The sequence below is a fragment of the Panthera leo genome, chromosome A2 (genome assembly GCF_018350215.1).
Source record: "Panthera leo isolate Ple1 chromosome A2, P.leo_Ple1_pat1.1, whole genome shotgun sequence".
Classification (NCBI taxonomy): domain Eukaryota; kingdom Metazoa; phylum Chordata; class Mammalia; order Carnivora; family Felidae; genus Panthera; species Panthera leo.
In genome coordinates this window covers 64,538,891-64,566,113 of record NC_056680.1, presented here as the reverse complement: position 1 = coordinate 64,566,113, position 27,223 = coordinate 64,538,891, and the positions used below count along the sequence as shown (strand labels likewise).

General features: G+C 52.6%; 1 protein-coding gene across 1 annotated transcript in view; it reads left to right on the top strand.

The window, feature by feature from the left end:
- Positions 1 to 3,052: 3,052 nt before the first annotated feature.
- Positions 3,053 to 27,223, top strand: part of DDC (dopa decarboxylase) — a 65,512-nt gene continuing 41,341 nt past the window's right edge. The window contains exons 1-5 of the mRNA XM_042927563.1: positions 3,053 to 3,253; positions 5,991 to 6,104; positions 8,644 to 8,763; positions 14,519 to 14,653; positions 15,350 to 15,493. Coding sequence (XP_042783497.1) covers positions 3,053 to 3,253; positions 5,991 to 6,104; positions 8,644 to 8,763; positions 14,519 to 14,653; positions 15,350 to 15,493 — 714 coding nt within the window. The remainder of the gene's footprint in view (positions 3,254 to 5,990; positions 6,105 to 8,643; positions 8,764 to 14,518; positions 14,654 to 15,349; positions 15,494 to 27,223) is intronic.

Here is a 27,223-nt window from a genome sequence, read left to right as displayed (position 1 = left end):
TCTCTCCTCAAAATGAATAAACTGTTGAAAAACAGTCCTTTGAGGTAGTGCTGTTACTGTCACTATTTTTTTTTTTTTAGGTGACATTTGCCACTGTGGCACTTTCCACCAGGTAGTGCAGCCAATGACACCTGAGTCAGAGGCCTTTGGCTCTCAATCCTGCCATGTTGGCCAATGGGTTGCACCAACTCTTTCTCCTAAGTCAGGGGAAAATGGGAGCGACCCAAATGTTCACGGTGGAAGTGCGTTGTGAATGTAGCACAGACAAGCTGTGAACTACGATACAAGCCTGGGAAATCACATGGTAGAAAAACATGTATCCACATGGGGCATGTGCTCATAATTGCTCAGCGAGAAAGCAAGCTGGCAGAAAGGTCTTCAAATCCATACAGTTTTAGTTGAATTCAAATCATGTCAACCTGAACTCCTTTGATCCGGGGTAAAAACCAAGTTTTATTCTCTGTGCAGAATTTGAGATAATCAGCGGCTCCCAACGAAAAATGAAGTTCAAAGCCTGCAGGGCCAGGGAATGATAAACCGGAAGATGAAGCTTTGTGGCTTTGCACTCAGAGCCGTTGGAAAGTCTGGCCATGATATTCTGGATGATGAGCAGAACCTTCCCTGGCCCTGAGCTTATGAAACGCAAAGGTGCGCTGGGACTTTGGGCGATCCCTGTGGTTTGTTCACATTCACTCTTGCTAGAACTTGGAACCTTACTTTATATCGCAGTCGCTGCCACTCGTTCACTAAGGTGAAAAATATATCCCCAAATGGTAACACAGCTGAGGGTTTGTTCTAACAATCCGTCTCGAAGGGAGCTGGAAACTTCTGACGACATCCATTGGGCCGCTCACGCAGCGGGGAGCACCGTGGAGAGAGCACCAAGGAATGGAAAGGCACCCTCAGACTGACTCACCTCTGCTAAGATGCCCTCCTGGTGCGAACTTCCGTCAGGCGTCTGTGGGCGTCTTCGTTCGTGCTCACTTCGGCTTGCTGAGCCCAGGTTTAGTGAGGAATCCTGCTAGCCAGCTCATCAAGGAAGGCTCCACCCTCCATATCTTCTTCCCCCACCCTGGACACCATGCCAACGTGCTCTGAGGAACGTTCCATCTACTTCCTACCTCCCTGTCGGCTGTGAGTCCCCACGTGTCCTGGTGCGTTACGAGCTAAGCTCTGTCTCCCTCCCCCGTTGCAATAGTCTTGAAAAAAATCTTCTTGCGTTTAACAAGTGTCCGGGGAATCATTTCTCTTTACCACCTTTGACCTCATACAAATTGTCAAAAAATAAAAAAATAAAAAAAATCCACAGACACCCAGCACGGACCGCGGGCAACAATGGAAGATGTTCCGGAGTTGTGACCCCAGGTTCACCGCTGTGCTGTGTGCAGAGGGCCTAGAATCACCCCCCATCCAGCACTTACTCCCCTGGGCAAGTCAGTCGTGAATTATAAAGCTTTCAACTATGGGTGGGATTCAGAAATGCGCCCCTTGCTCAGCACACAGTGGTCTCTTGCAAATACAGGGAACGTTCTGGAAGGACATGCATCAGCATTCCGAGCGGCGGGATTCCGGGTGAATGGTTTTCTCTGTGTCGTCCCAGTTTCCTGCTTTGATCTCACGTGTGCAAATTCACCTATTTGCTAAAACCCGTCTGTAGTCCCCAAATCAACGCTCCTGGCGCTTTCCTGACCACTCGGAACGCGCACGCGTGTAGCCCAATGACACACTTGAGGTGCTCGGTGTGGTCGTTTCCCGCTGGGGTGACCCGCCCTCCGCCTTCCTGTGTCAACCAGGGGTCTGTGTTGTGCGAAGCCTTTTGTGTTATTAACGCTTCTGTGTTATTCTTGGTAGTGCCGCCGTTTACAAAATGGCTCAGAGAGAAGGTGCTGAAGCTGGGCGTAGGGGTTCTCCATGTGCAAGGTGCCGTGCGCCTTCGGGAGAAAACGCCTGTGTTAGGGAAGCTTCGTTCAGGTATGAGTTACAGAGCAGCTGGCCATGAGTCCAAACTTAGCGAATCAATCAATGTCAAATCCAGTGTCTCTAAGAAAGACATAAAGGGGCGCCTGGGTGGCTCGGTTGGTCGAGCGTCCAACTCTTGGTTTCTGCTCAGGTCACGATCCCAGGGTTGTGGGAAGGAGCCAAGAGGAGCCTGCTTAAGATTTCCTCCCTCTCTCCCTGCTCTCTCTCTCTCTAATACTATATATATATATATATATATATATACATATATATATATATATGTATATATATCTGTATATTTCTTATAACATAATTATATAACGTGATGTATTGATTGGTTGACAAATGTGACCTGAGACACAAGACCCTCACCCTGCATTTCCCCTCGGGAACGGTCCCATGTTCTCTAATTCGGTGTCCACGGAGACTTTGTGGAACCTAACTACCACGAGTACCCAGAATCGCCCGCGTTGTACTGACATCGTGAGGGAGGACAGCACTGTGTTTGAGAAGCAGGTTGCATACAGGAGTGCGGTCCCTGCTGGGCTGGCATCGTAAGGAAGCAGACACTAGCTGATGGGAACTTGCGCCCCCCGGGCTCCAGGCCGAGGGCCTGACGTGTGCCGGGAGTGCACTTCCACGCCTTCCTGAGGGGTCGGCATTGCCATGTGTGTCTCTCGTGCGGGCAGAGAGGCTCAGAAGGTTACGCTCGCTTGTCCCTGTCCGCTGGCTCGCAAGGGTCGAGGCCGGACTCGGTGGGTTGGTGGTCGTCATCAAGGTTGGGACGGGCCAGGAAAACGGTGTGTACTTCCCGCCCCTTTCACCTCCGCAGACGATGAAAAGTCGGGAGTGGCTGGCGAGCGGTAGAACCAGCCGTCTGCCGCCGTGTCCAAATCCGGTGGTGTGTCCACCCATCTGGACACGGAGGGAGGTGCTCCTGACCCGGGATCTGGGGGTTTCCATGGCTGCCCAGGCGGTCCTAGCAGTCAGGTTGCTGGTAACTGTCCGACCCCAGTTGAGACACCGTCCTGTTTGCTAACTGATTTATTTTCTCTCGCGGTGAAGGTCCTGCCCCTGGCGGAGCCCACGCACCATGAACTCAAGCGAATTCCGGAGGAGAGGAAAGGAGATGACGGACTTTGTGGCGGACTATTTGGACGGCATCGAGGGACGCCAGGTCTACCCCGACGTGCAGCCTGGCTACCTTCGGTCGCTGGTCCCCTCTACTGCCCCCGAGGAGCCAGACGCGTTTGAGGACATCATCAATGACGTTGAGAGGATAATCATGCCAGGGGTAAGTGTATCCCCAAGGCTGGAAGAAGGGAGGGCTAGCCGTGAGGTAGCACCTACTGGGCACGGGGCAGGTCTCACGTGCTATTCTACCTGGTCCTCACAGCCCCCTTGCTGGAGAGAGACTTATCATTTCTGCTTTGTAGCTGAGGCAACTGACGCCCAGCGAGGTTAGGCGATCAGCCTGAGGTCACACAGCTAGTGAGCTGTGGAGCCAGGACCGCCACCCAGATTGTGTGGGCTCCGAGGGCAGTGAGTATTCTTCCCCCCACCACCCCGTCCCCCCGTAAGCCCCAGGTCAGGTCCCACCCCGAGCCCCTGGTACATGCGTGTGAGTCATATGACCTTTGGAGGACACAGGGCCCCGGTGGCTGTTTTCAAGGAAGTTCAGATTGAAGCACATTCTTAATATTCTTGTGTTTAGCAGACGGCACATATTTATTTCACTGGAGATGTGGGAGGCATCTGTTTCTGTGCAGACCCCTGTCCCCTGAAGCCAGTGCGTCCCAGGGCCACTGACCTGGGGCAGGGCTGCTCCTCAAGACGGAGAGCGCCTCTTTCAGACCCGCTGCTCACTTCTCATTCTCCCAGGGGTTTCCTTTGACATTTGTGCTTGGAGGCAAGTGCAGGATCCAAGTTCTCGCCCTGAGGTTGTGCAAACACGCTAAGCCCCTCCAGGGCAGGTGTGGTTAAATGTCAGGCCGAGAGGGCGCTCCTGCCAAATGTGCAAACACCCGGGGGCGGAGCGGCTCAGACAACAGAGGTTTGCTTCTGGGGCCGGGCCAGCGGATTTGATTCTTGGGGAGGATTCTCCCCCAGGCTTGCGGATGGCCGCCTTCTGGGCATATTTTCACCTGGCCTTTCCTCCTTGCCCAGACCCGCCTCGGGGTCCAATGGAGCCCTATTGCGCTCCAGAGGCCCCACTCCTAAGACCATCACAGTGCGCGTTAGGGCTTTGGCACAGGAATCTGGGGGCACAAACATGCCATCCACGGGGAAGGTGGGAGACATCGGAACGTGAAGTCTTGGTATGAAGGGGGCGTTCAGTGTGCAGAGCCGCGCTGGGCAGTGCAAGGTCCTGGGTCCCTGGGTGGGATTCCAGCCCTCCCAGTGCTCTGTGCGGTTGCAGGGAAAGGAGGTGAGGTCCAGCGGGGTGGGGGTGGGAGGGACTCCGTCTGCAGGTCTTGCAGAGCGAGTGCAGGAACATCCATCTCGGGCGTGGGTGCGAGCTTGAGCTGGGAGGCAAAACAAAGTCATTCCTGTCCTTGGCCAGGTGTCCGGGCCGGCAGGGAGGGCACCCAGGGAGGGGCCTCCACAGGGCACTTATCAGTTGCAAAGGCATTGACTTAAAAGAGAACATAGTAGCATTAGGTTAATTTCTTTCCTGGCCCGGAGTGTTTCCTTCTTTCTTCTGATTCTTCAAAGAAATGAAAATGTTTTCCGGGCCCCTAAAATTTTCGTGGGACCTGGACACTGGGCCCGTCTCAGCGCCACCACCAGCCTTGGTTGCCTGACCGCCACCACCCACCCCCAGGCTGGGGCTGTGCTCAGCTTCTCACTCGCTCCAGACCATCCACCGTCTTTCACCGTCCCGCCGGCTGGCTTCTCCGTGGCTCTGCTGAGAGCTCCCGGCCACCCCCGCCCCCACCCCAGGCTGAATCGCCTCGTTCTCCCCGGGCTCCTGCTGCTCGTGTCCGTCCCTCCACCCCTCAGCGCTCCAGGCACGTCCCCGCAGCCCCCTCGTCCTCCTCAGGTGCTCGCCTGCGCTCAGCATGCAGACGTGGGGTGGCCTTGGTGGCTGTGGGACCGGTCTTAAGTCCCCAGGAGTCTGCACAAATCCTGTCGGCCGCTCCCAGTTCTCTGAGAGCTCCTGGGCAGCGACCTGCCCGATCAGGGGGTCTCTTGTGTCACGGGGGACCCTGTGGCCAGTTAGTAACTAGTTCCTTAGGGAAACGGGGTTTGCATTTTGCCGCAGACCACGAAAGTGACTCGTGTTGACAGAACACCTCCTCCACCTTTGGGGGTTTGGAGGCAGGCCACGAGAAGTGTAGAGGCGGAAACGCCCCGGTACTCCTTTTGTTTCCACCTGAGGGGGTGTTGGGGGCTCTGAGAGGGGCGGTCACCGGCCTGGGGTAACCCAGAAAATCCGACCGGCCGCCCGATTTGCAGTCCTGGGCGCTTTCAACATCCCTGCATTTGCCGCGGGCTGGATGGGGCGGTGCCGGGGTTGGGGGCGGCTGGGGGGCTGGGTCATGTCTCCTGGACACTGATAAAGAGGTGACAACCCCAAGTAGAGACTCCGTGACAATCCCTAGGGGTACAGGGCGTCTTGAGGGCTTTATTCTTTCTGTTGTCGCATGACAGGCATGTCAGCAGCAAGAACAAATTAAAGGAGCAAGAAGGGCCCCTCCCCCATCTTCTTCCCAAACTCTGGGGTATTCCCAGCCAGTCCTGCACGCCCGCCCCTAGATGTCCCCACTCCCAGTGGCCTTGCTGAGCCCCGGCTCCCCTGATGGGACGTGCCCTTGCACATCTGCTCCCCTCTCCCTGACACCTCGGCCCCAGGCCCCCCCAGCAAGGCTGGAACAGAAGAGACGAGGGTTGCAGGGGTGATGGAGCCATGGCTGCTGGAGGGGGTGGCTTGCGTCAGAGATGGAGGAGGAGGGGGGCCAGCTGAAGAATCCTGGAAATGAGGGGCCCTGGGTCCTCCTCACGCGGGGCTGGGCTCTGTCTCCACGCAGGTGACGCACTGGCACAGCCCCTACTTCTTTGCCTACTTCCCCTCAGCCAACTCGTACCCGGCCATGCTCGCGGACATGCTGTGCGGGGCCATCGGCTGCATCGGCTTCTCCTGGGTGAGCTCGGGGGGCCCTTGGGGGGCTCCTGGCAGTGGTGGGGGATCTGCCGTGGGGACCAGCCACCTGTGGGGAGCGGAGAAGGATCCAGCCCTGGACAGAGTGACCCCTAAGGGACTTAGGGACACAGGGAGGTACAGCCTCCTTTCCCGGAAGGGTGGCCGTAGGAATTCAAACCGCAGCCCAGACCCTGGAGTGTCTGCAGCCTAAGCCTGGGAATCTGCATTCTGCCAAGCATCCCAGAGCATTTCTGTGAACTCTGCAGCTGCCGGGGTCCTGGCCCATCTGTTGGCAGCCAAGGCTGCCGTGCCTGGAGAGGCCCCCTCCAGCCCATCACGAGTGGGCAGCGACACAGGGCAGGTGGCCCTGGAAATGGGGCCAGCCCGGCATCTGTGCCAGCTGTCCCAGGACCCCCGTATCTGGGGACAGAATGCCAGCGGAGTGGTGGGGCCGGCTCTTGCCTGTGGCTCCCTGCCCCCAGCCCTGGAGCTGCTGGAAGGATTCAGCTAGAGCCGTGCACTGACTGCCTCAGGGGCCCCGGGCTGCCCACACCAGGCTGACATCTTCCAAGGTCAGGGTCTTCTGTTGGCCTTCTGGGTCCAGAGTGCCACCTGGCTCGTGCCTTGCAGCTGAGTGGACGCATGAGCACTGACTCGTGCCGGGCTTGGCCTTGAGCATGTGAAAGAGGCGTTAGTTTGCGAACGAGCCGGGCCAAGCAGCAGGACCCAGCACCTGCCAGCTCGCCACTCCGGCAGGCTTGCTGTTTAGACAGGGGCGTCCGTCCATCCGGAGTTGCTGGGGGAGGAAGTCAGCCGCCCAGGAAGGATTGCGGGGGAGCCATCCCTGGCTCCTCTGCCGGGGGTCTCTGGACCGTCCCTCCGCACGTGCCCCAAGGCCTTCCTCTGCCCCCGGGACAGCAGCCTGGGCACTGACAGGGTGGCCTCGGTGCCCTCCCTGTATCTCTGCCGAGCACACCCCCTTCTGAGGGACGCCTTCTCTTATTAGATGCTGCAGCAGATTTCATTTCCCTCTGCCAGTCCAGAGCCATCGTGTCCCTTCTGGGTGACTCGGCATCTAGCCCATTGCGTGTGCTTTTTCTGAGGACACTGGTTTCTCTGGAAGCTTGGAGAACCGCCTCCCTGTCCCTCGCCTGTACTGGCCAGGACACGGGTTCCTCAGTGAGTGCAGGTTCCCAAGCCTGGAGCTGGTTGTAGCTGGGATGGGGTAGGACCTCCCCCGGGGCTGACCAGCTGGCTGTCACCAGCCGTGCATCATGGTGTGCACGTGGCCCTGGCACCCCAGTGAGACCCACCTGGCGAGAGGTGCTCCATGCATTCTCGGTGGAAACCAGGCCAACCTGCCCCATCCCCTGTGCGATGACAGGGGACAGTCCGGGATGGTAGAGCACCAGCTCGAGCTCCTAAAAGGCAAGGTCAGCGACCTGCCCCGGGGGCTCCCAGAGGACACGGGCCACCTAGAACGCACCTCCCCGACTCCGTCCAGTCTCACCACACTCACTTGTGACTACGGAGGAGGGTCCACCGGTGCATCTTTCTAGATCCTTCTGTGAATACACAGATAACTAAACGGGGGCACACGAGGTGCTGGTGGAATGCAGCACAGGACGGTAGGGGCATTATGGGCTCTGCCTTCCTTCCCGGCCATTCTCCCAGGAGTCCTGGGCAGAGAGCACATGTTTGACGCTCATCCAGGCTTTTGAATAGCATCTGGGACTGGACTTTTTTTTTAATGTTTATTTCTTTTTGACAGAGAGAGAGAGAGAGAGAGGGAGAGAGAGGGAGAGCGTGTGTGCACGAGCGGGGGAGGGGCAGAGAGAGAGAGGGAGACACAGAACCCAAAGCAGGCTCGAGGCTCTAGGCTCTGAGCTGTCAGCACAAAGCCCAACTCGGGGCTCGAACCCATGAGCCATGAGATCATGACCTGAGCCGAAGTCGGACGCTCAACCAATTGAGCCACTCAGGTGCCCCCGGGGCAGGGGCACTAAACCCATCTGCTCCTGAAATTCTGCAAGACCGGGCCCCTTGCTCTGACGCCAGCCTCTAGAGATTTGTGGCAGAGAAGGGTGGGTGAGAGGGGGTGACGTCCCCAGGGAGCCGAGTCTGTGGGTGGAGGACGGTGAGGTCACCGAGAGGGCCGCACAAACCCTTGTCCCTTCTGGGGCACCACTGGGATCTGGGGAGCGTGGCTGCGTCCGTCCTTCCAGAGCGAGACAGAACAGGGGTGTGGCGTGTGATATGGCCAGGGTGGCCCTCGGTGGTGCTTCAGAGCTGGCAGCGTGAGGGGTCCCTCTGTGGTGCTCACTCCGGGGGTCCCCGTCTCTGCTGGGCTGCCTCTTCTCCCCGGAACTGCCAGCGGGGAGAGCACAGTAATCCCGCCCAGAGACGGGCCTTTTGAAAATGCTGAAGGCTGTTGTGAAACCGATAGCGTCCAAGGGACAGAAGTGAGGAAGCGGGCCGCCTCGCGTCCCCATGGGTCACGGGCTGGCAGGTGGCTGATTCCTTTCCTCCCGCCCCGCTAGGCCGCGAGTCCGGCGTGCACGGAGCTGGAGACGGTGATGATGGACTGGCTGGGGAAGATGCTGAAGCTGCCAGAGGCATTTTTGGCCGGGGAAGCGGGCGAAGGGGGTGGAGTGATCCAGGTAAGGCGGCGGGGGAGGGGCGTCCAGCATTCCGGGGGTGCTTGGGCTCCACGCCGGGGCCACAGCTGCAGGTGGACGAGAGAGGCCCTTGAACTTCCCGTGCGTCCTCGGACGCCTCCTGGAGAACCGGCATGGCTGAGCCCTTAGGAGCCCTCTGGATCTGGATTTGGGTCCCGGCGGTGTCTGCCACTCCCTCCCCCAGGCTCGGTGGATGGAACAGGGGCGGCCCCTGAACACGAGCGGAGGCTCGCGCAGCGTTCCAGGTGCCTGTCACTAGGCGTGAGCCCTCTGCGGGCATCAGCTCATCTGATCCTACAAAAGCCTGGGAATCGGGCTGTTTTAACGCCGTTTTACAGGCCGGGGGACTGAGGCGTAGACCCGCAGGTGACCTGCCCGCCAGCCCCTGCCGGGAAGTCCCGGAGCCGGGGTCTGAACCCACGTCTGCCATAGAGTTGTGACCTCCACCACCGCTGAGCGCCGTCCTCTGGGTGGTGAGTGCAGCCGTGACCACGTCCTTCCAAGGCTCCTGGAAACCACTACATCAGTGAGAGCCGAGGTCCCCCGAAGATGCTGCCTTTTCTCCGCACCCTCTAATTCGTTCTCCCCATTGGACAAGTACCACTGACAGTGACCATGTGCCGGGGCGTGCCTCGAGGACATGACGGGCACAAGTGACAGTCAGAGGTCTGTGCCATCAGGAGCCTCAGGACAGATGCCACTGAGGAGACATGGGCTTTGGGCTTTTCTTATTTCCTAGCCTGGACCATGGACTCTGTGGAAGCCACCACCCTCCCTGACTTCATTTTCCTCCGGTCAAGTGCCCAGTTGTGAGATTGAGAATTGAGAGTCAGTTACGGCGGCTGCTATTCTGCCCAGCGGCCCACGGAGACACGGAGACACGGAGACACGGGGGCATGTGTGGGCAGTCAGCGGCTGGCGTGGCCAAAGTCGAGTAGGAAGCAAGGGGTCCTGGGACCGCCCACCCAGACGGGGGCTTCTGACCTCCCGCGTGTCAGTTTTCATTTGTTGCTGTAAATTTTGTTAGCTCCAAACGGCACAGACCTATTATTTTACAATTCTTTCTTTTTTTTTTTTTTTTTAACGTTTATTTATTTTTGAGACAGAGAAACACAGAGCATGAACGGGGGAGGGGCAGAGAGAGAGGGAGACACAGAATCCGAAGCAGGCTCCAGGCTCTGAGCCATCAGCCCAGAGCCCGATGCGGGGCTCGAACTCACGGACCGCGAGATCGTGACCTGAGCTGAAGTCGGACGCTTAACCGACTGCACCACCCAGGCGCCCCAATTCTTTTTTTTTTTTTTAATGTTGATTTATTTTTTGAGAGAGACAGAGCATGAGCGGGGGAGGGGCAGAGAGAGAGGGAGACACAGAATCTGAAACAGGCTCCAGGCTCTGAGCTGTCAGCACCGAGCCCGACGCGGGGCTCGAACTCACAGACGGTGAGATCATGACCTGAGTAGAAGTCGGGCTTTGTGCTGACAGCACAGAGCCTGCTTGGGGTTCTCCTCTCTCTCTCTCTCTCTCTCTCTCTCTGCCCCTCCCCCACTCCCTCTGTCTCTGTCTCTCTCAAACTTAACAAACTTAACAAAATAATAATACTGTACATGACTTACATTGTATCAAATCGTTCCCTTTATCAATAACACGTCAGAAAATACTCTTTTAGGTCAAGGGGCGATAATATTCTAAAAAGATTATCAGCTTCCTCCTGGGGCTGTCCAGGCTGAGTCCAGATTCAGGATTCACGCTCCACCAAAAAATCAAAATAAAACAAAAATAAAGAGTGTTTCTGGGGTGTCAGATCTTACAACCAAAGCCATGTCTCATTCTCCTCCTTTCAACCGTCCAAGATGATTCTCGTAATTTGATACTTCTCACCAAGCTTACAAATACCCCATAATCTCAGGCGTGCCCTTCACAGTAATAGCAGCTTTTTGCCGAATGCCCACTATGACCTATACTTATTCCTTGGGCTTCATGTGATCTTTTTTCAACCTCCAAGGGGTGGTGAGGGTTGCTGGCTTTGTTTACTGCAGACATTACTTTTTTGAACGTTTCTTTCTTTTGAGAGAGAGAAAGAGAAGATGAGCAGGGGAGGGGCAGAGGGAGGGGGAGAGAGAGAATCCCGAGCAGGCTCCACGCTGTCAGCACGGAGCCCGACGCGGGGCTCGAACTCGCAAACCGTGAGCCGAAATCAAGAGTCAGATGCTTGAAGGACTGAGCCACCCAGGCGCCCCAGAGCGTGGATGGCTTTAGTGACGACTTTTTTCATAAGCGAGGAAGCTGGGGCCAAGAATGGGAGCGTGTGGTGTCCCAGGGCACAAGCTCGCCAGAGACAAGGCTAGGATAATGGTGGGCTGGACCCAGGAGCGTCCCTGACCATTTGCTTGGGTCAGAGTCTCCCAAGGTGTGCATGCTGGCCTGGGTTCAGTCTTTCCATGATCTCTACTTTAAAGACCGTGAGACCCTGGCAATCCCAATCCCAGCATCTCTCTGCCCTTGGAGTCAAGTCCTCTTTGGAGCCCAAGTTTTGCAGAATGGAAGCAGACACCCGCGTGTGTTTGCAGCAGGAGGCAACTGACAAGGTTGATTGTCTGTAATTTGTGAGGCCCCGGGGAGCACCCCAGCTTGGTGACAGCCGTGGGGCTGGGCTGCGGGGGGAGGCTGCACCCAGCTCCCCCCCCACCCGCCCCGAGCCACAATCCCAGCTACTAGATGTCCGTGCGGTGACAGGCAACAGAGTCAGACGGCAAGTCGTCGTGTGAGCTGCCCAAACTGGGCTGGAAAATGGTCTCTTAATTGGGTTTGAAAGCTCTTGTGGAAGAAAAGCCAATGCCTCGCCGTGTGCGGGGTGACACTTGAAAGGACATTTCTGGTCCCAGCGTCGGCTGTCACAGCATCTCTCTCTGCCGCGTAGCCGGCTTGCCATGGCAACCTTTGTCCGCTGCAGGGAAGAGGTGTCATTACGCGGCCCGAGCCCCGGAACAGACCCCCGGCTCCTTCTGCCCACTCCTCCCTCTGTTGGCTTCCCACAAAGGGCCAGAAATCTGCTCGAATTCCTGATCCACGGCAGGAGCTGGAACGTGTGGCTGCCATGGGCCTCTGAGCTCGGGACTCCCCACTGGCAATTTCTCCCGTTGGGCAATTTGTGTGTTCAATCATTTTCGGCTGCGTGGAGGGGGGGGACTTTGCAAGGACCGAGAAGAAAGGCGACCCCAGGAGGAATCCGGTTGGTGATTCAAAGCCTTTCATTAGCATGTGGCTCAGGGGAGAACAGAGGTTGCGGGGGGGAAGGTGCGTTTCAAGGCCTCAGGCAGAGGGTGCCACACAGGGAGGGGGCTGTGATCCCGCGTGAGTATTGGAGACAGAACCAGGCAGATGGATTCCAGCACCGGGGCGCCGTGCCTTTCAAGAAGCTTTGCGTGGTCCACTTCGGACGCGGAGTAGATGCTGGACCCAGGAGACACACGCCGTGGGGCGCAGGAGGAAGCCCCCCACCCTGGAGCGGAAAACCCCGTGCCTGCTTTCAGGGAGCTTGGATTCCCTGCTTCTACCGATCTAGCATCACCAGCCCATGTTGACTGTTGATTTCAGCTCAGGTCAGGATCTCACGGTTCGTGAGTTCGAGCCCCACGTCCTGCCCTGCACTGACAGCACAGAGCCTGCTTCAAATTTTCTGTCTCCCTCTCTCTCTGCCCCTCCTCCCCCCTCTCAAAATAAATAACAAACTTAAAAAAATACTACAATAAAATGACCGCTAGTGACAATATGGCCCGAAGAAATGTAAAACCCACCCGAGAGGCCGGGTTAAAAAGATTGTATGTGTATATTTGAGTCCATGCATTTGAGCGGCAAAACTCCGAGTAAATGTATTTATGTTCGAACTTCACCTGTCTCCCCGGAGGATCTGAATTGGCTTAAAAGAATAAGTAAAAGCATCGAAATGGTAAAATAGAACAGGAAATCGGGTCAGTGAAGGGAAATGAGGATAAAACGAAGTTAGCGGGGGAAGTTGGCCTAATTATTTTATTGTGTATTTCTCTGCAAAATTCTCAAATCTTACAAATCTCTCATAGTCGACCCAGATCTACCTTCTTTTATTTTATTTTTTCCTTTCTAATGTTAATACTGTTCAATTTGTTGGTTTCCTCTAGGATTTACTTAAGAGGTGGAGATTATGAGCAGTAGATGGGGGGCATCGCTTCTAAATGTGGGGAGGCCCCCGTCCCCCTGCCACTTGCTAGAAGTTAGTTCCCCTCTTTCTTAGCATCCATTTCCCACCTGACAATGACCGAATTTAAAAACAAGGTTCTACCGGGGCACCTGGGTGGCTCAGTCGGCTTAGCTTCTGACATCGGCTCAGATCATGATCTCACAGTTTGTGGGTTCGAGCCCCGCGTCGGTCTCTCTGCTGTCAGCAGGGAGCCCATTTCAGATCCTCTGTCTCCCTGTCTCTCTGCCTCTCCCCCACTCACGCTCTCTGCCTCTCAAACATTAAAACAAATTTTTTTAATACATAAAAATTAAAACAGGGTTATTTTGCAAATTCTGCGGAACAGCATGGTGGGTGCTGAGTCCGTGTTATCTTTAACCCACTTGCAGCCTCCAAGGAGTGAAGACGGTGCCTTTCTTTTAGTTCTTTGCCAGGGTAAGTTGTTGAATTAGTCTGCTGGGCCGCCCTAACACAACACCACGGACCAGCAGCTTTAACAATAGACATTTGTTGTGTCCCAGTCCCGCAGGCTGGAAGTCACCATCAGCGAGTGGGGAGCGATGGTTCCTCCTGATGCCTCTCTCCCTGGCTTGTAGAAGGCTGTCTCCTCCCCGTGTCCTCCCATGGCCTTTTCTCTGTGTGCGTGAATGTCTGGTGACCTATAAGGACACCAGTCGGACCTTTCAACCTAACGACCTCTTCAGACGCCTTATCTCCAAATACGGTTTCATTCTGGCGGACTCGGGGTGAGGGCTTCAGCGTGCTGGATTGGGAAGGACGTAACGAACCCTGTGACATTAGTAACCGAGGGAGCACCTCCAAGGGCATTTCTGAATCTGGAGGGAAAGGCATCCCATTTTGTAAACCAGTACAAGTTTCTCTGCGCGAGTGGTTGTGAACACAGCTGGGCTGAGTTGCCGGTACCCCGGGTCCCGGTCTCCTCCTCTGGTGGACGTAGGACCAGCCCTCATTGGCCAGCCTGGGAGAACTCCATGGAAAAATGCATGCAAAGTGGGTCTTGCACTTGCTGCGAGCTGAGTGCTCGGAAGGGCCGGCCAACAGGTTACATAAAATAGACAAAGCAATGAATGATAAAGCTGAATGAATCTTAAGACCTGCGGGCTGGGGGCATCTGGGTGCCTCAGTCAGTTAAGCATCCGACTTCGGCTCAGGTCATGATCTCACGGTCTGTGAGTTCAAGCCCCGAGTCAGGCTCTGTGCTGACAGCCCAGAGCCCGGAGCCTGGTTCAGATTCTGTGTCTCCCTCTCCCTCTCTCTGCCCCTCCCGGCTCGCGCTCTGTCTCTCTGTCTCTCTCTCTCTCAAATGTAAATAAAAAAATAAAAAAAGAACTGAAATGATTGTCACAGGTTGTTCCGATCTTTCCTGGGCGAAGGAGGATAAGCTTTGCAATTTCAGACTCATCTTTTAAGAACAGTATGGACAATAATGTCTCCCAGCAGTTTAGAGATTGATTTCTTTGCTGCACTTTGAAGCTCATTTCGACCCTTTCTTTGATCTAGGGAAGTGCCAGTGAGGCCACTCTGATGGCCCTGCTGGCCGCTCGAACCAAAGTGACCCGCCGCCTGCAGGCCGCCTCCCCCGGGCTGACGCAGGGTGCCATCATGGACAAGCTAGTGGCTTACTCATCGGATCAGGTGAGTGTGTTGGCTGAGCGTGTTGGTCCAAAGCCCCACTGAGTCTCCAAGATCTGAATGTCTTGTTGGAGGTCAAATCAGATCAAAACAATACCATGCAACCTGTCAGTCGTTTTTATAACTGTGCTTGGAAGTGGACGTTCGTTATTTTCTCAGTGTGCACGTGAGGTCTTGGAGGTCCACTGGGGTCACGGGGGAAGGGCCTGGAGTCCCCCCAGGCCCTCAGGTCTTGCGATCCTGCAACTGCTGTCACCAACTGGGAGCTGGGTCCCCATACCGGAGAGGTCCAGACCCCAGGATGGAGTCAAGTAGGAGACGGTGGCGGTGGGGGCCGCAGGGCAGCGAGGGGGAGCTGGCAGTAAGAACCGGCCTTCCTGGGGGCTCCTGAGACCCACCATCCAGGAACGATGCTGTGTCGTTGGCTTCTTCGCTCCAGACACCATGCACTGAACTTGGCCCCCAAGGTGCCCAAAGCCCCATGGTAAGAGGAACCCCCAGACAAGAAGCCGGGTGCTACCTCTACTTCAGACTTTATTTTGCTGCTCGTTCACTAAACCGCAAAGCAAGATTCCAGAATCAGGTGCAGGGGTGGGGGGGGGTTGGTGTGCAGCCCTGGAAGCTGTCTGCAGAGCCAGGGGCTCTGTCACCCGCACAGGACACGCACGCAAGAATCTAACTCTGCCGCTTTCTTTCCAGGCACACTCCTCAGTGGAAAGAGCCGGATTAATTGGAGGAGTGAAACTGAAAGCCATCCCTTCCGATGGCAAGTTTGCTATGCGTGGTTCTGCCCTGCAGGAAGCTATGGAGAGAGACAAGGTGGAGGGCCTGATTCCTTTCTTTGTAAGTCAACTATGCCTCTTGGGTAGGGCCCCCTGGGGGTCTCAGAGCCCTGCTTGGGTCTGGGGCAGGGTGCCATGCTGGTCACAGGATAGGCGGTTCATGCATCATCAGCTGACTGCTCCTTGAGGAAGGCTGGAGCATGACTCCATTTACATTTTTTTAATGTTGATTCATTTTTGAGAGAGAGAGAGAGAGAGAGAAAGCAGGGGAGGGGCAGAGAGGGGGTGGGGGACAGAGGATCCATAGCAGGTTCGGTGCCGACAACAACGGAGCCCGATGTGGGGCTCGAACTCATGAACTGTGAGATCATGACCCTAGCTCCAGTTGGACGCTCAACTGACTGAGCCACCGAGGCACCCCAGGAGCGTGACTCCCATTTATTTGTGCCTCCGCCTGCCTAGTCTCAGAAAGAAGTAAGCAGAGCACCCAGCCTGGAGGATCCTGGTTAAACCAACAAGCCTTGTTTCTGCTTCTGTTAAATGCGACACCGTATGGTTGTCCCTTGACAGCACTCTGTGCCTCGGTAGGTGCTCTGTCCTGAGGAGGGCATGATGGACCCAGTGAACCACATTAACCATAAAACACAGAAAGCCTTGGCCACCCAGACCGGTATTCTTAGCAGATACCAAGACGCATCACAAGCGATGTGTTGCAAGCCAGCACTGACTAATTCTAGGTAAAATACGTAACTGGCCAAATAGCACCAGGTTTTCTCGTGTACAGATGGGCATTTTCTAGCGGGGAAGAAATAGATAGTGTTACAGCGAGAGCTTGGAGTTGTCGCATCCGACGCGGCCATGGCAGCGTGCAGAGCTGAGGACTGACGCGTCACGCGTGATGACAATTAAGACGTGATTGTGGCCCCAGGATGGTGGTGTCCAACCTGGCTGTATACTGGAGTTACCGGGGGAGCTCTGAAAACACGGTCACACCTTGGTTTGCGAGCATAATTCGTTCCGGAAACACGCTCGTCATCCAAAGCTCTCGTATATCAAAGCGAATTTCAAAAACCTTTAGCTCAGTTGTGATCATGTGACGTTCGGCATCACGTACGACTTGTATCACAAGACATCGCTCATTCATCAAGTTAAAATTTGCTAGAAACGTTTGCTCGTCTTGTGGAACATTCACAGAACGAGTTACGTGCAGTCCGGGGTGTTACCGTATACTGATGCCCAGGCCCTGTCCCAGTTACTTTTACCAGAAGTTCTGGGAAGGGAGCTTTTCGAACAAACTGGGGAGATTTTAGAAACAAATCAAGATCCTCAGGTACCTCTTGAACATATCTGAGCATCTCCTACTTGTTAGAACAATCTAGGTGTGACAAACTTTATGGACCCCGTGTGAATCATGCCCACTCTTTTTTATTTAAGAATTAATCTTCGAGACAAGCTTTTATTCTCAAAAAAAAAAAATTGTTTTCATCGATTTGAATCAACCACCACTCGTTGAATACCTAACGTGTGACCTGGGGAAGGCACGGAAGGCATGATTTGATACAAACTTGGATCCCCACTTGTGGAGTTTCCACGGGAATCACTGTAGGAGTGAGCAGATTCAGACGTAGCTGGTGGGAGGGACTGACGGCCAAGGCAGCTGTCAGCCTGCAATAGGCTGAGCCAGAGGTCACCTTAGTCACCCCGTCCTGCTTCATTTTCCCATCTTGCATGAAATACACGTTTATTTGTATAGTTGTTACTGCCTCCCTCCTCCCACCACACTGTGAGCTACGCGGAGGGCGGGTCTGGTTAATAGTCGCTTTATCCAGCTCCTTGAACCTGCCCTGCCCCTTAGCAGAAGCACAATAAATATTTGTCATATAAAGATTCGGAAGGAAGATCCTTCTAGTTAGAAGGAAAGACTACCTTTAAAATTCCTACAGACAATCCCCTGATGGTCTGAAAGGATTCCTTTTACACAAGGTAAGCTTTTCTGCACCTATGCCATCACTAACTAAGACTTACCAGAATATCCTATCTCGGGAAAAATAAATACATTAAAACCCACTCTTGCAGATTTGAAGAATGAAGGCAATGGAATACACCACATAAAACGATGAGAAGATTTCATTTCATAAAAACCACAAGACTCGTAAACAAAACAAAAGGGCAAACGCTGGCAGGAAATACAGTATATATTATAAAGCAAATCTTAAAAGAAGGCTCAGATTTTCGAGAAGTCAAAGGACAACACTCCATTGGGAAAACAGACAAAATAGAAAAACAGTTGGTTCCCAGGTCAAGCCCAAGAAAGTGAGGACACAAAATCAATTTCAATCTTGTAACGACCAGGGCAATGCAACTTATCTCCTTAGGGACCACTGGGAACATCTCAGCTGTGGCTTATAGACCTGCCCGTGGCTTGTTTTATGTTTGACCCGGGTGTAGTTGACATATTTTCAAGTTTCTGTACCCAGCTGCACACGCGTCTAGAATCGTCAAACCTTCCCGCCGAACGACCCATTCGTCACTGCAAAATGCTCTCTTTATCTCTATGAAATCTGCATACAGTGAAGTCACTGCAGTTACATCCGGTTTCTATGGGTTAGTGGTCAGGGGATACGTTTTCCCAGTGTCTTCCTTTCCTTTCCTGTTCTCTTACACCTAAAATGAGTCTCCTGTGTGCAGGCTACAGTTGTTGCTTGTTTTTTTTTTTTTTTTCTTTTTCATTTGTTTATAAGTCCAACATGATAATTTTTCTCAAATTTGTCCATTTACTTAAAGTAATTGTTGACACACTGAAGTGCATGGCTGTCTATCTGGCCCACCTCTTATATGATGGTTTTTCTCTGCTTTCTTGTCTTTTTTTTTTTTTTTTAATGTTTATTCATTTTTGGAGAGAGACAGCATGGGGCAGGGGCAGGGAGAGAGGGAGAGACAGAATCTGAAGCAAGATCCAGGCTCTGAGCTGTCAGCACAGAGCCCGATGTGGGGCTCGAACCCATGAACCGTGAGATCATGACCTGAGCTGAAGTCGGATGCTCAGCCAACTGAGCCACTGAGGCACCCTGGTATTAACTCTCCTTTAAATGTTTAGTAGAACTCACGTGTGATGTCATCTGGTCTTGACTTTTACTTGTTGGGCATTTTTTGATTACGGATTCAATTTTGTTACTAGTAATCAATCTATTCAAATTTTCTATTTCCTTCTAATTGAGTTTTGGAAGATTGTGTGTTTCTAGGAATTTGCCCATTTCTTCTAGGTTGTCCAGTTTGTTGGCATGTCATTTTTCATAGCATTCCAATACAATCCTTTTTATTTCTGTGGTATAGTTGTTACTTCTCCTTAATTTATGATGTATTTGGGTTTTCTCTCTTTTTTTTCTTATGGGTCTGGCTAAAAGGTTATCAATTTTGTTCATGTTTTCAAAGAACCAGCTCCTGGTTTTATTGATCCTTTCTTTCCTATTTTCTTTTTTTTTTGGGGGGGGAGGTCTCTATTTCATTTATTTCTACTTTAATCTTTATTATTTCCTTCCTTCTACTAACTTTACATTTTGTTTTTTTCTTTTTCTAGATCTTTTAGGCGTTAGATGGTTTGAGTTTTTCTTATTTCCTTTTTTTAATTATTATTTTTAATGTTTATTTTTGAGAGAGGGATAGAGTGTGGGGGGGGAGGGGCAGGGAGAGAGAGAGAGAGAGAGAGAGAGAGAGAGAGAGAGAGAGACAGAATCTGAAGCAGGATCCAGGCTCTGAGCCATCAGCACAGAGCCTGATGCAGGGCTTAAACACACAAACCATGAGATCATGACCTGAGCTGAAGTCGGACACCCAATCAACTGAGCCACCCAGGTGCCCTGCCATTGATCTTTCTTTCCTATGTTTTCTTATTTTCACCTGGAATCATTTTTTTTTCTGTCTGAAAAACTATCTTTATAATTTCTTTCCTATTTTGTTACAATTCCCTCTGTTCTTGTTTCTCTGAAAATGTCTTTATTTTGCCTTCCCCTTTCAATATTTTTGCTGGGTCTAGAGTTCCAGGCTAGACGTTCTCTTCCTTTGGCAGATTAAATGCATAAGCCCATTGGCATCTTCTCCCATCATCTGGTGGGATGTCACTCATCAGTCTCACTGTGACTTTTAGAGGTAATGTGGCAATGTGACTTCTTTCACCCTCTGATTGCTTGCAGTATTTGCCTTCTGTCTTTGCGTCTAGGCAGTTCTACTAGGATGAAAGTTGATTGCTTCTTCGTGCTTATTCTCCTTGGGTTTCACAGAGCTTCCAGAATCTGTAATTTGTCACTTGTCCTCAGTGTAGGGAAATTCTTATGCATAATCTCTCCAAAGTTTGCTTCTGCACATTCATCCCTCCCCTTCTGGGACTCTGCACAGGTGTTGGGTTGTCCCTCCCAGCGCCATGACCTCTGATGCTCTTCTGTATACCTGCCACCCATTCTTTTTTGTTTTTAATTTTTTTTAATGTTTATTTATTTTTGAGACCGAGAGAGACAGAGCATGAGTGGGGGAGGGGCAGAGAAAGAGAGGGAGACACAGAATCCAAAGCAGGCTCCAGGCTCTGAGCTGTCAGCACAGACCCTGACTCGGGGCTTGAACTCATCAACTGCGAGATCATGACCTGAGCCAAAGTCGGATGCTCAACCGACTGAGCCACCCAGGCGCCCCCCGCTTCCCTTCATTCTTAAAATCCCTATGCTCAATCCCTATGTACAATTTACCCCTATTTATCGTTCACCAAGTCTTTCTCTAGTTATGTCTGGCCGATACATGAATATGTCATGTTCTTGGTTTAAAATATTGGAAGGTTTTAAGTTCTTATTTTGAACACTTGTAGATTAAAGAGAAAATAACAAGGTTCATATGCAGAGACTCCCCTCGTCCCTTTCACCCAGTTTCCCCCCGTTGTTACAGCTTGCACACGATAGTGCAGTAACAGAACCCGGAAGCTGACATTGTGTGCGTGTAGTCTTATGTCATTGTCACGCGTGTAAGTTCACATCACCTCCCCCCACCCCCACAGCCAGGATGCAGAACTTCTCCATCACCACAAAGATGTCCCCTCCCCACCTCTTCACACACGCTAATGCCCTGCTGTCCTCACTTTGAGCGTGTTATACACACACAATCACAAAGCCTGTCGCCTTTTGCAGCCGGCTTTTCTCACTTGGCATAATGACCTTGAGGTCTGTCCAGAGTGTGGCATGAATCGATACACGGTTATTTTTACTGACTCACAACAGCAGTTTGGCACCACCTTCTTGGTAACCCAGCCTGTTTAACCATTTACCTACTGAGGACATCAGAGTTGTTTCCAGGGTTGGGTGATTGCACATGAAGAGTCCAAAAACACAAAACTGAAAATAAAGCTTCCATGACCATTCACACATAGGTATTTGGGTGAACGTATGTTTTCATTTCTCTGGCAAAAATTCCCAAGAACGCAATTGAGTGTGATATGCTAGCTGTGAGTTTATTTACCTTTTCAAGAAACTGTCAAACTGTTTTCCAGAGAGGCTGTACCATTTTATGCCTCTACCAACGATGTGTGAGGAATTAAGGCTGTGCATCCTCAACAGCATTTGTTATTCACCATTTTTAAATTCTAGGTGTTTTGGTAGGACAGTAGGGATATCATCGTTTGCATTTCCCTGATGACTAATGATGTCGAACATCTTTCAATGTGTTTCTTTGCCACCCATATGGCCTTGGCAGTGAAATGTGTCTTCATGTCCTTTGCCCATGTTTAATTGGATGGATTAATTTTTAAAAAATTTAACGTTTATTCATTTTTGAGACACAAAGAGAGACAGAGCGTGAGCAGGGCAGGGGCAGAGAGAGGGAGACACAGAATTAGAAGCAGGCTCCAGTCTCCGAGCTGTCAGCGCAGAGCCCGACGTGGGGCTCGAACCCATGAACCGTGAGATCGTGACCTGAGCCGAAGTCGGACGCTCAACCGACTGAGCCACCCAGGTGCCCCAGCTCTCTCTTTTCTTTTTAAATCACCAAATAGTATCTCATTGTTTGGATGTACCTATTGAAGGACATTAATATCCCGCACCCACCTCTGACTCAGAGGTTTTCCAGTACCATTGAACAATTACCTCGATCTGATACTATCTACCTGGATAGTGGACTATTCGATCTTACAAGACTGCCTCACTTCAGTTGCCAGTTGTAACTCCAGGTTGTCACCTGTCACCTGACCAACGGCTATAGATCAGAAATTCCAGCAACCCCCTCCCTTGGGTTTGATTAATTTGTTAGAGCAGCTCACAGAACTCAGACATCTTACTCGCTAAATCACTGGTTCATTAGAGAAGGATAAAACTCAGGAAGGACCAGGTGGAGGAAACGTGGCGGGGGGCAAGATCTGGGGAAGGGGCGTGGAACTTCCATGTCCTCTCCTGGTCCCACTGTCCCCAAGTCTCCACCTGTTCACTGGCCCTCAGGTTCTACCAACCCGCTTTTGGGGTGTTATAGAGGCTTCATTACATAGGCATGACGGGTTGAATCACGGATCATTGGTGATTGAACTCAATCTTCAACGCCCTCCCCTCCCTAGAGGTCAGGGTTGGGACTTAACAGTTCCAATGCTCCAGTAACAGGATTGGTTCCCTTGAGAGCCAGCCAGCATCCTTAGGTGACCTAGCCGCTTCTCATTAACATGACAAAAGACGCCTTTATGGACTTCCTGGCTTATTCAGTTCCAAGGGTTTTAGGAGCTCTGTGCTGGAAATGGGGACAAAGACCAAATATATATATATTTCTTATTATAAATGACAATATCACAGACATCTCGGTTGCTTCCGAATTTCGGTAATTATTTGAAGAGTGCTATGAGCATCAAGTGCAGGTTTTTGTGTGGACACAGGTTTTCAACTCACCTGGGTAAATGAACAGGAACCCACATAATTGCTTGGTCGTATGGTAAGAGAATATTTGGTTTTTATGAGAAACTGCCAGACTCTTCCAAAGCAGCTGTACCATTTTGCATTTCTAAGAGCCATGAAATCAGAGTTACTGTTTTGCCACATCCGCACCAGCATTTGGTGTTGTCGGTGTTTTCGATTTTAGCCGTTCCCATAGGTGTCTGTTGGTATCTGAAAGTTGTTTTCATTTCAGACTCCCTACCGACGTACCCCGTAGAAGATTTTGTCATATGCTTATCTGACGTTTGAATATCTTCTTTGGTGAGGTGTCAGTTCCGATCTTTCGCCCCTGTGTTAGTTGGGTTGTTTATTTTCTTGTTGGGTTTGAGGACTTCCTTTTATAATTTGGATACCAGTCCTTTATCAAGAGATGCGTTTGGCAAATATATTCTCCCAATGGGTAGCTTTTCATTCTCTGCAATGTCTTTTGTGGAGCAGGAGTTTCTGATTTTCCTCAAGTCTGTCTCATCAATGTTTTCTTTCTTGGATCCTGCCTTTGGTGTGGTGGCCACAAACTCATCGCCGCACTCAAGAGGATGTAGGTTTTCTCCCGTGTCATCATTTAGGCATTTTACATTTTACATTTAGGTCTGTGATCCACTTTGAGTTAGTTTTTGTGAGGGGGTTAAGGTCGGTGGCCAGATGCAGTTGTGTTTTGGGCTTTGAATGTCCAGTCATTCCAACACGATTCACTAATGGCAGGGATATTAGTGGGAGGCAGATGATGTATTATTTATCCAAAATGTTCCCTGCTCCCTTTTGCCCATTTATGTGCTCCTTCATTAGGATGTGAGCCTTTACTTACACTAGAATTTACATTTTTTAAAAATTTTTTTTTAACGTTTATTTATTTTTGAGACAGAGAGAGACAGAGCATGAACGGGGGAGGGGCAGAGAGAGAGGGAGACACAGAATCGGAAGCAGGCTCCAGGCTCTGAGCCATCAGCCCAGAGCCCGACGCAGGGCTCGAACTTGCGGACCGCGAGATCGTGACCTGAGCTGAAGTCGGACACCCAACCGACTGAGCCACCCAGGCGCCCCTTAAATTTTTTTTTAACGTTTATTTATTTTTTTGAGACAGAGAGAGACAGAGCACGAATGGGGGAGGGTCAGAGAGAGGGAGACACAGAATCTGAAACAGGCTCCAGGCTCTGAGCTGTCAGCACAGAGCCCGATGCGGGGCTCGAACCCACGGACTGCGAGATCATGACCTGAGCCGAAGTCGGCCACTTAACCCACTGAGCCACCCAGGCGCCCCTAGAATTTACATTTTAATTACAATCTTATATGTACCTGGCTTCGTGATTAGTTAATTCTGTGTGCCTTATAACGGCAATACCAAAAACCAATGGTGTACTGAATGATAAGATCCCCCTCACCCATTTCCTCACCAACGTCAAAAGCTCTAATTTCTCTTAGTGCTTTTTTTCTTCATCTTTGATGGAAATCCAGATAGGTCTATGGAGTGATACAGTGATCCAGAACGTTTTAGGGACGAGAAGTAGGGAAAGACTGAGTTTCATCTTATTTCATATAGAATTTTGTGGTCTTCCCTTGGGAATCGTGAGAAAAAAAAATTCGTATTGTCCTTATTTGAATATGCTCTACAGGATGTTGTCCCGAACACATATGTATTCATCACATATTCGTGATTCTGCACCAAGGAAGGGAGATCAGAACATGCGTTCATAATTCAGTGGTGGGATTTCGGAAGGCAGCGTAGCATTTCACTTTGGCCACCGCTCTGTGCCCGTGACTTTGCGAGGACTTTGCAACAAGGCATCCTTTGGAGGCATTTCAGAGGGGCCGAAGCCTTTGTCGGGACATTTTAGGAGGCAACTACCCTGAGTACGTTTTATAATCCTTGTCAGTGGGCTCTCAGGCAAATGGTGGACCAAGTCGTGGTCTTAGCAGCAGGTGCTGGATACGTCCACTCGTTGTATTTCACAACTTACCCTGATGGGATGTGTAATAGTCGCCGATTCATTCACGGGTATTGGGTAACCGCTGCATGCCGGGCCTGTGGGCTGCGGATGACGGGGCCCTTGAGGATCTTATGGGTCAGACAGAGACGCTAAGTGAACAGTCATTCGCAGAAGGTGCAGCGTGATCAGGGAAACAAGCAAGCCAGTCGTTGTCACCATGGGAACACGGGGATCAGGAAAGAGTTGCTATGGGAGCCAGTCTTGGAAAAGTGAGGGATGTAGGCTGAGCCGGGGCGGGGGTGGGGTGGGGGTGCTGTTCATGGGCTGCTTGGGTCACACACTCCAGGGAAAGGAAATAGCGATGAGAATGTATTGCATCCAGCAGACCGAAGGGCAAGACAGGCTCAGAACTTGCTAGAGCCACGAAAGTTGCACTGTGACGTGATCCCAAAGTTCCCGCTTCACACACCGTGTTGCACTGCTGTCCGCAGGAGGGCGGGGAGATCACGATGTGAGGTCCCAGAAGCTGCGAGGGTCTTCACCGCCCGGGGCAGGAGTGTACAGAGGGGTGTAGGAGGCGGGCTGCAGAGGCAGTGGTGAGGAGATCATGAGGGGACGAGCGTGAGGAAGACGGGCCTTCCCTAAGGGCAACACATAGTCACTAAGGGAGTTTTTAGCTGAAGAGAGACACAGGCTGATGAGTATTTTCAGAACCCCTCTGGTGGCAGAGAGGCTCAGGTGGGCTTTGAAGCCTGGTGGGCAGAGCTCGGTGATGAATTGGCCTCCAGTGGTCTGTCCGTTATCACAGAGGCCTCAGACTGGGTGACTGTCTTCAGTCGGCATCAATTCAAAGTTACCCTACAAAACGACCCCCACACACGGCAGTGGCCTCCCCGGGGAGGGGGCGAGGTGGTGCAGAACACGGCGGGTGTGCAGAAATGAGCCCAAAGTGTGTGCCTACGCTCAGGGAAGAGGCCTGGTAAGAAGGGGAGATCCAAGTATTTGGGGGAAGACCACTCAGCGTCAGGAAGAACACACCCCAGTTTTATTTTCCTGAAGGGAGACTGGGCACCTGACGGAGGCGCCATGTTGGAATTTGGCTCTCGAGCCCAAGATTCCGGCTAACGTTTGAGGGCACCTGTGGCGGTCTGGCAGGAGCCGCAGACGCGGGCTGATCCCATGTTTCAGAGCACAGGCAGGTTTGCGGGCTCCTCCATAGGCACCTCCCTCTCTGTCCAGCGAAGGTCCGGGCCTTTAGGCCATGCGTGTGCCGGCCCCTCGGGGACCAATGAAGGGTGGGTCCCTTTCCCGAGGGAGTGGTTCTTGGTGGGAAGGTACACATTCCCCAGTCTCTGCACTCTCTAGTCAGCGCTATACACACAGAGGGAAGGGGTGTGATTAACCCTCCAGGGGAGACAGGCGAACGCTTTGGCTAAGAGATCGCAGGTAAGCCGTGTGCTTAGGGGATAACGCAGGCAGCGCTGACAGGCACAGTCCCCTTCTTGTGGAAGAAAAGATTATGACAAAGGCACAGAGGCCTGAGAGGTCACAGGAGGCTCGAGGACCTGCGGTAGGTTTGGTATCTTAAACGGATCCCTCAACCAAGGGACCCCGAAGCCAGAGAGAGATCTAGAAGGGCTGCAGCTTGGACTTGGACGTATCGCCCGGTTGTTCCGTTGAAGCTGTCCATCCGGTGGGTCACAATTCTGAATAACAACCACGTGCATAATTCTGAGATGCAGACCCAACGCCTTCCGTACATTTGCGAAGTGACTGCAGACGTCTCAGGATCCGGGGACCTCTGCTGAGAGCACGGGCACGTTTGGCAGGTCTGCACCGGGGCCGATCCACGGACTTGCGTGGGGCTTGTAACAGTCTCCCTTTCTTCCCTGTGGGGGTTTGCGGTCCTTAGAGCCGACTTGACAAGGTCCGGCCATGGGCAGAGGGCTGTGCCCCCAGTGCGTGTCAGAGCCACAGCAACGAGGGCGGGGAGGCAGGTCTGCCCCCGAAGGGGACGTGCGCCTGGGGCCGCAGAACCACTGTGGGCTCTCAGGGGAGGGGTGCCTGCACTGTCCCTGCCCTCCCTCCCCCTGCACAAATGTGATTATGGCACCGAGGCACAGCCCAAATCAGGTTAGCGTCACTGAGCTGAGCCGGGGTAATCAGACCCCGGAGTGGAGCAGGTGCTGGGCTTCTGGGAATTAGGACGAGCTGACCGTAGCCATCTAGAACACAGCAGGCCAGGCTCTGCCACCCGCCAGCCCGGTCCTCACTGCCCGTCCACGGGCTGGGTCAGCGGGGGGCAGAGGGGGCCCGGCCCGGCTCAGGGCGCCAGGCTCTTTCTGTAGCTGGCAGGACAACGAGAGTTCATCACACCGGGGTTCATAATGCTGATCTGTTCCCGCCCCTCTGTGTGTCCACGATCCCCTGGCAAGGACTCACTTAAGCCAACTGTAAAGTACAGATCATAGACCTACCCGGCTCCTGCAGCTCTTGAAGCCCCTGTGTATACTCTGCAGAGCCCCAGGCCGGGCCTAGTCAGTGCTCAGCACACCCACCCGCTTGCCTCCCAACTGAGGTCGCGTCCAAGACGAAGCAGGATTTTATTGTTTTTTTTTTTTTTTTTTACAGAAACGCTCCATACTCAGGACAAAAACATCAAGAATGAAGGTTTACCTTATGGGACCCAAAATCGCATCTTAAGACACAAGCACTATTGGGGCGCTTGGGGGGGGCTGAGTCGATTAAGCGTCCAACTTCAGCTCAGGTCGGGATCTCATGGTTTGTGGGTTCGAGCCCCATATTGGGCTCTGTGCTGACAGCTCGGAGCCTGGAGCCTGCTTCCGATTCTGTGTCTCCCTCTCTCTCTCTCTCTGCCCCTCCTCTGCTCGCACTCTGTCTCTCTCGAAAAAAATAAAT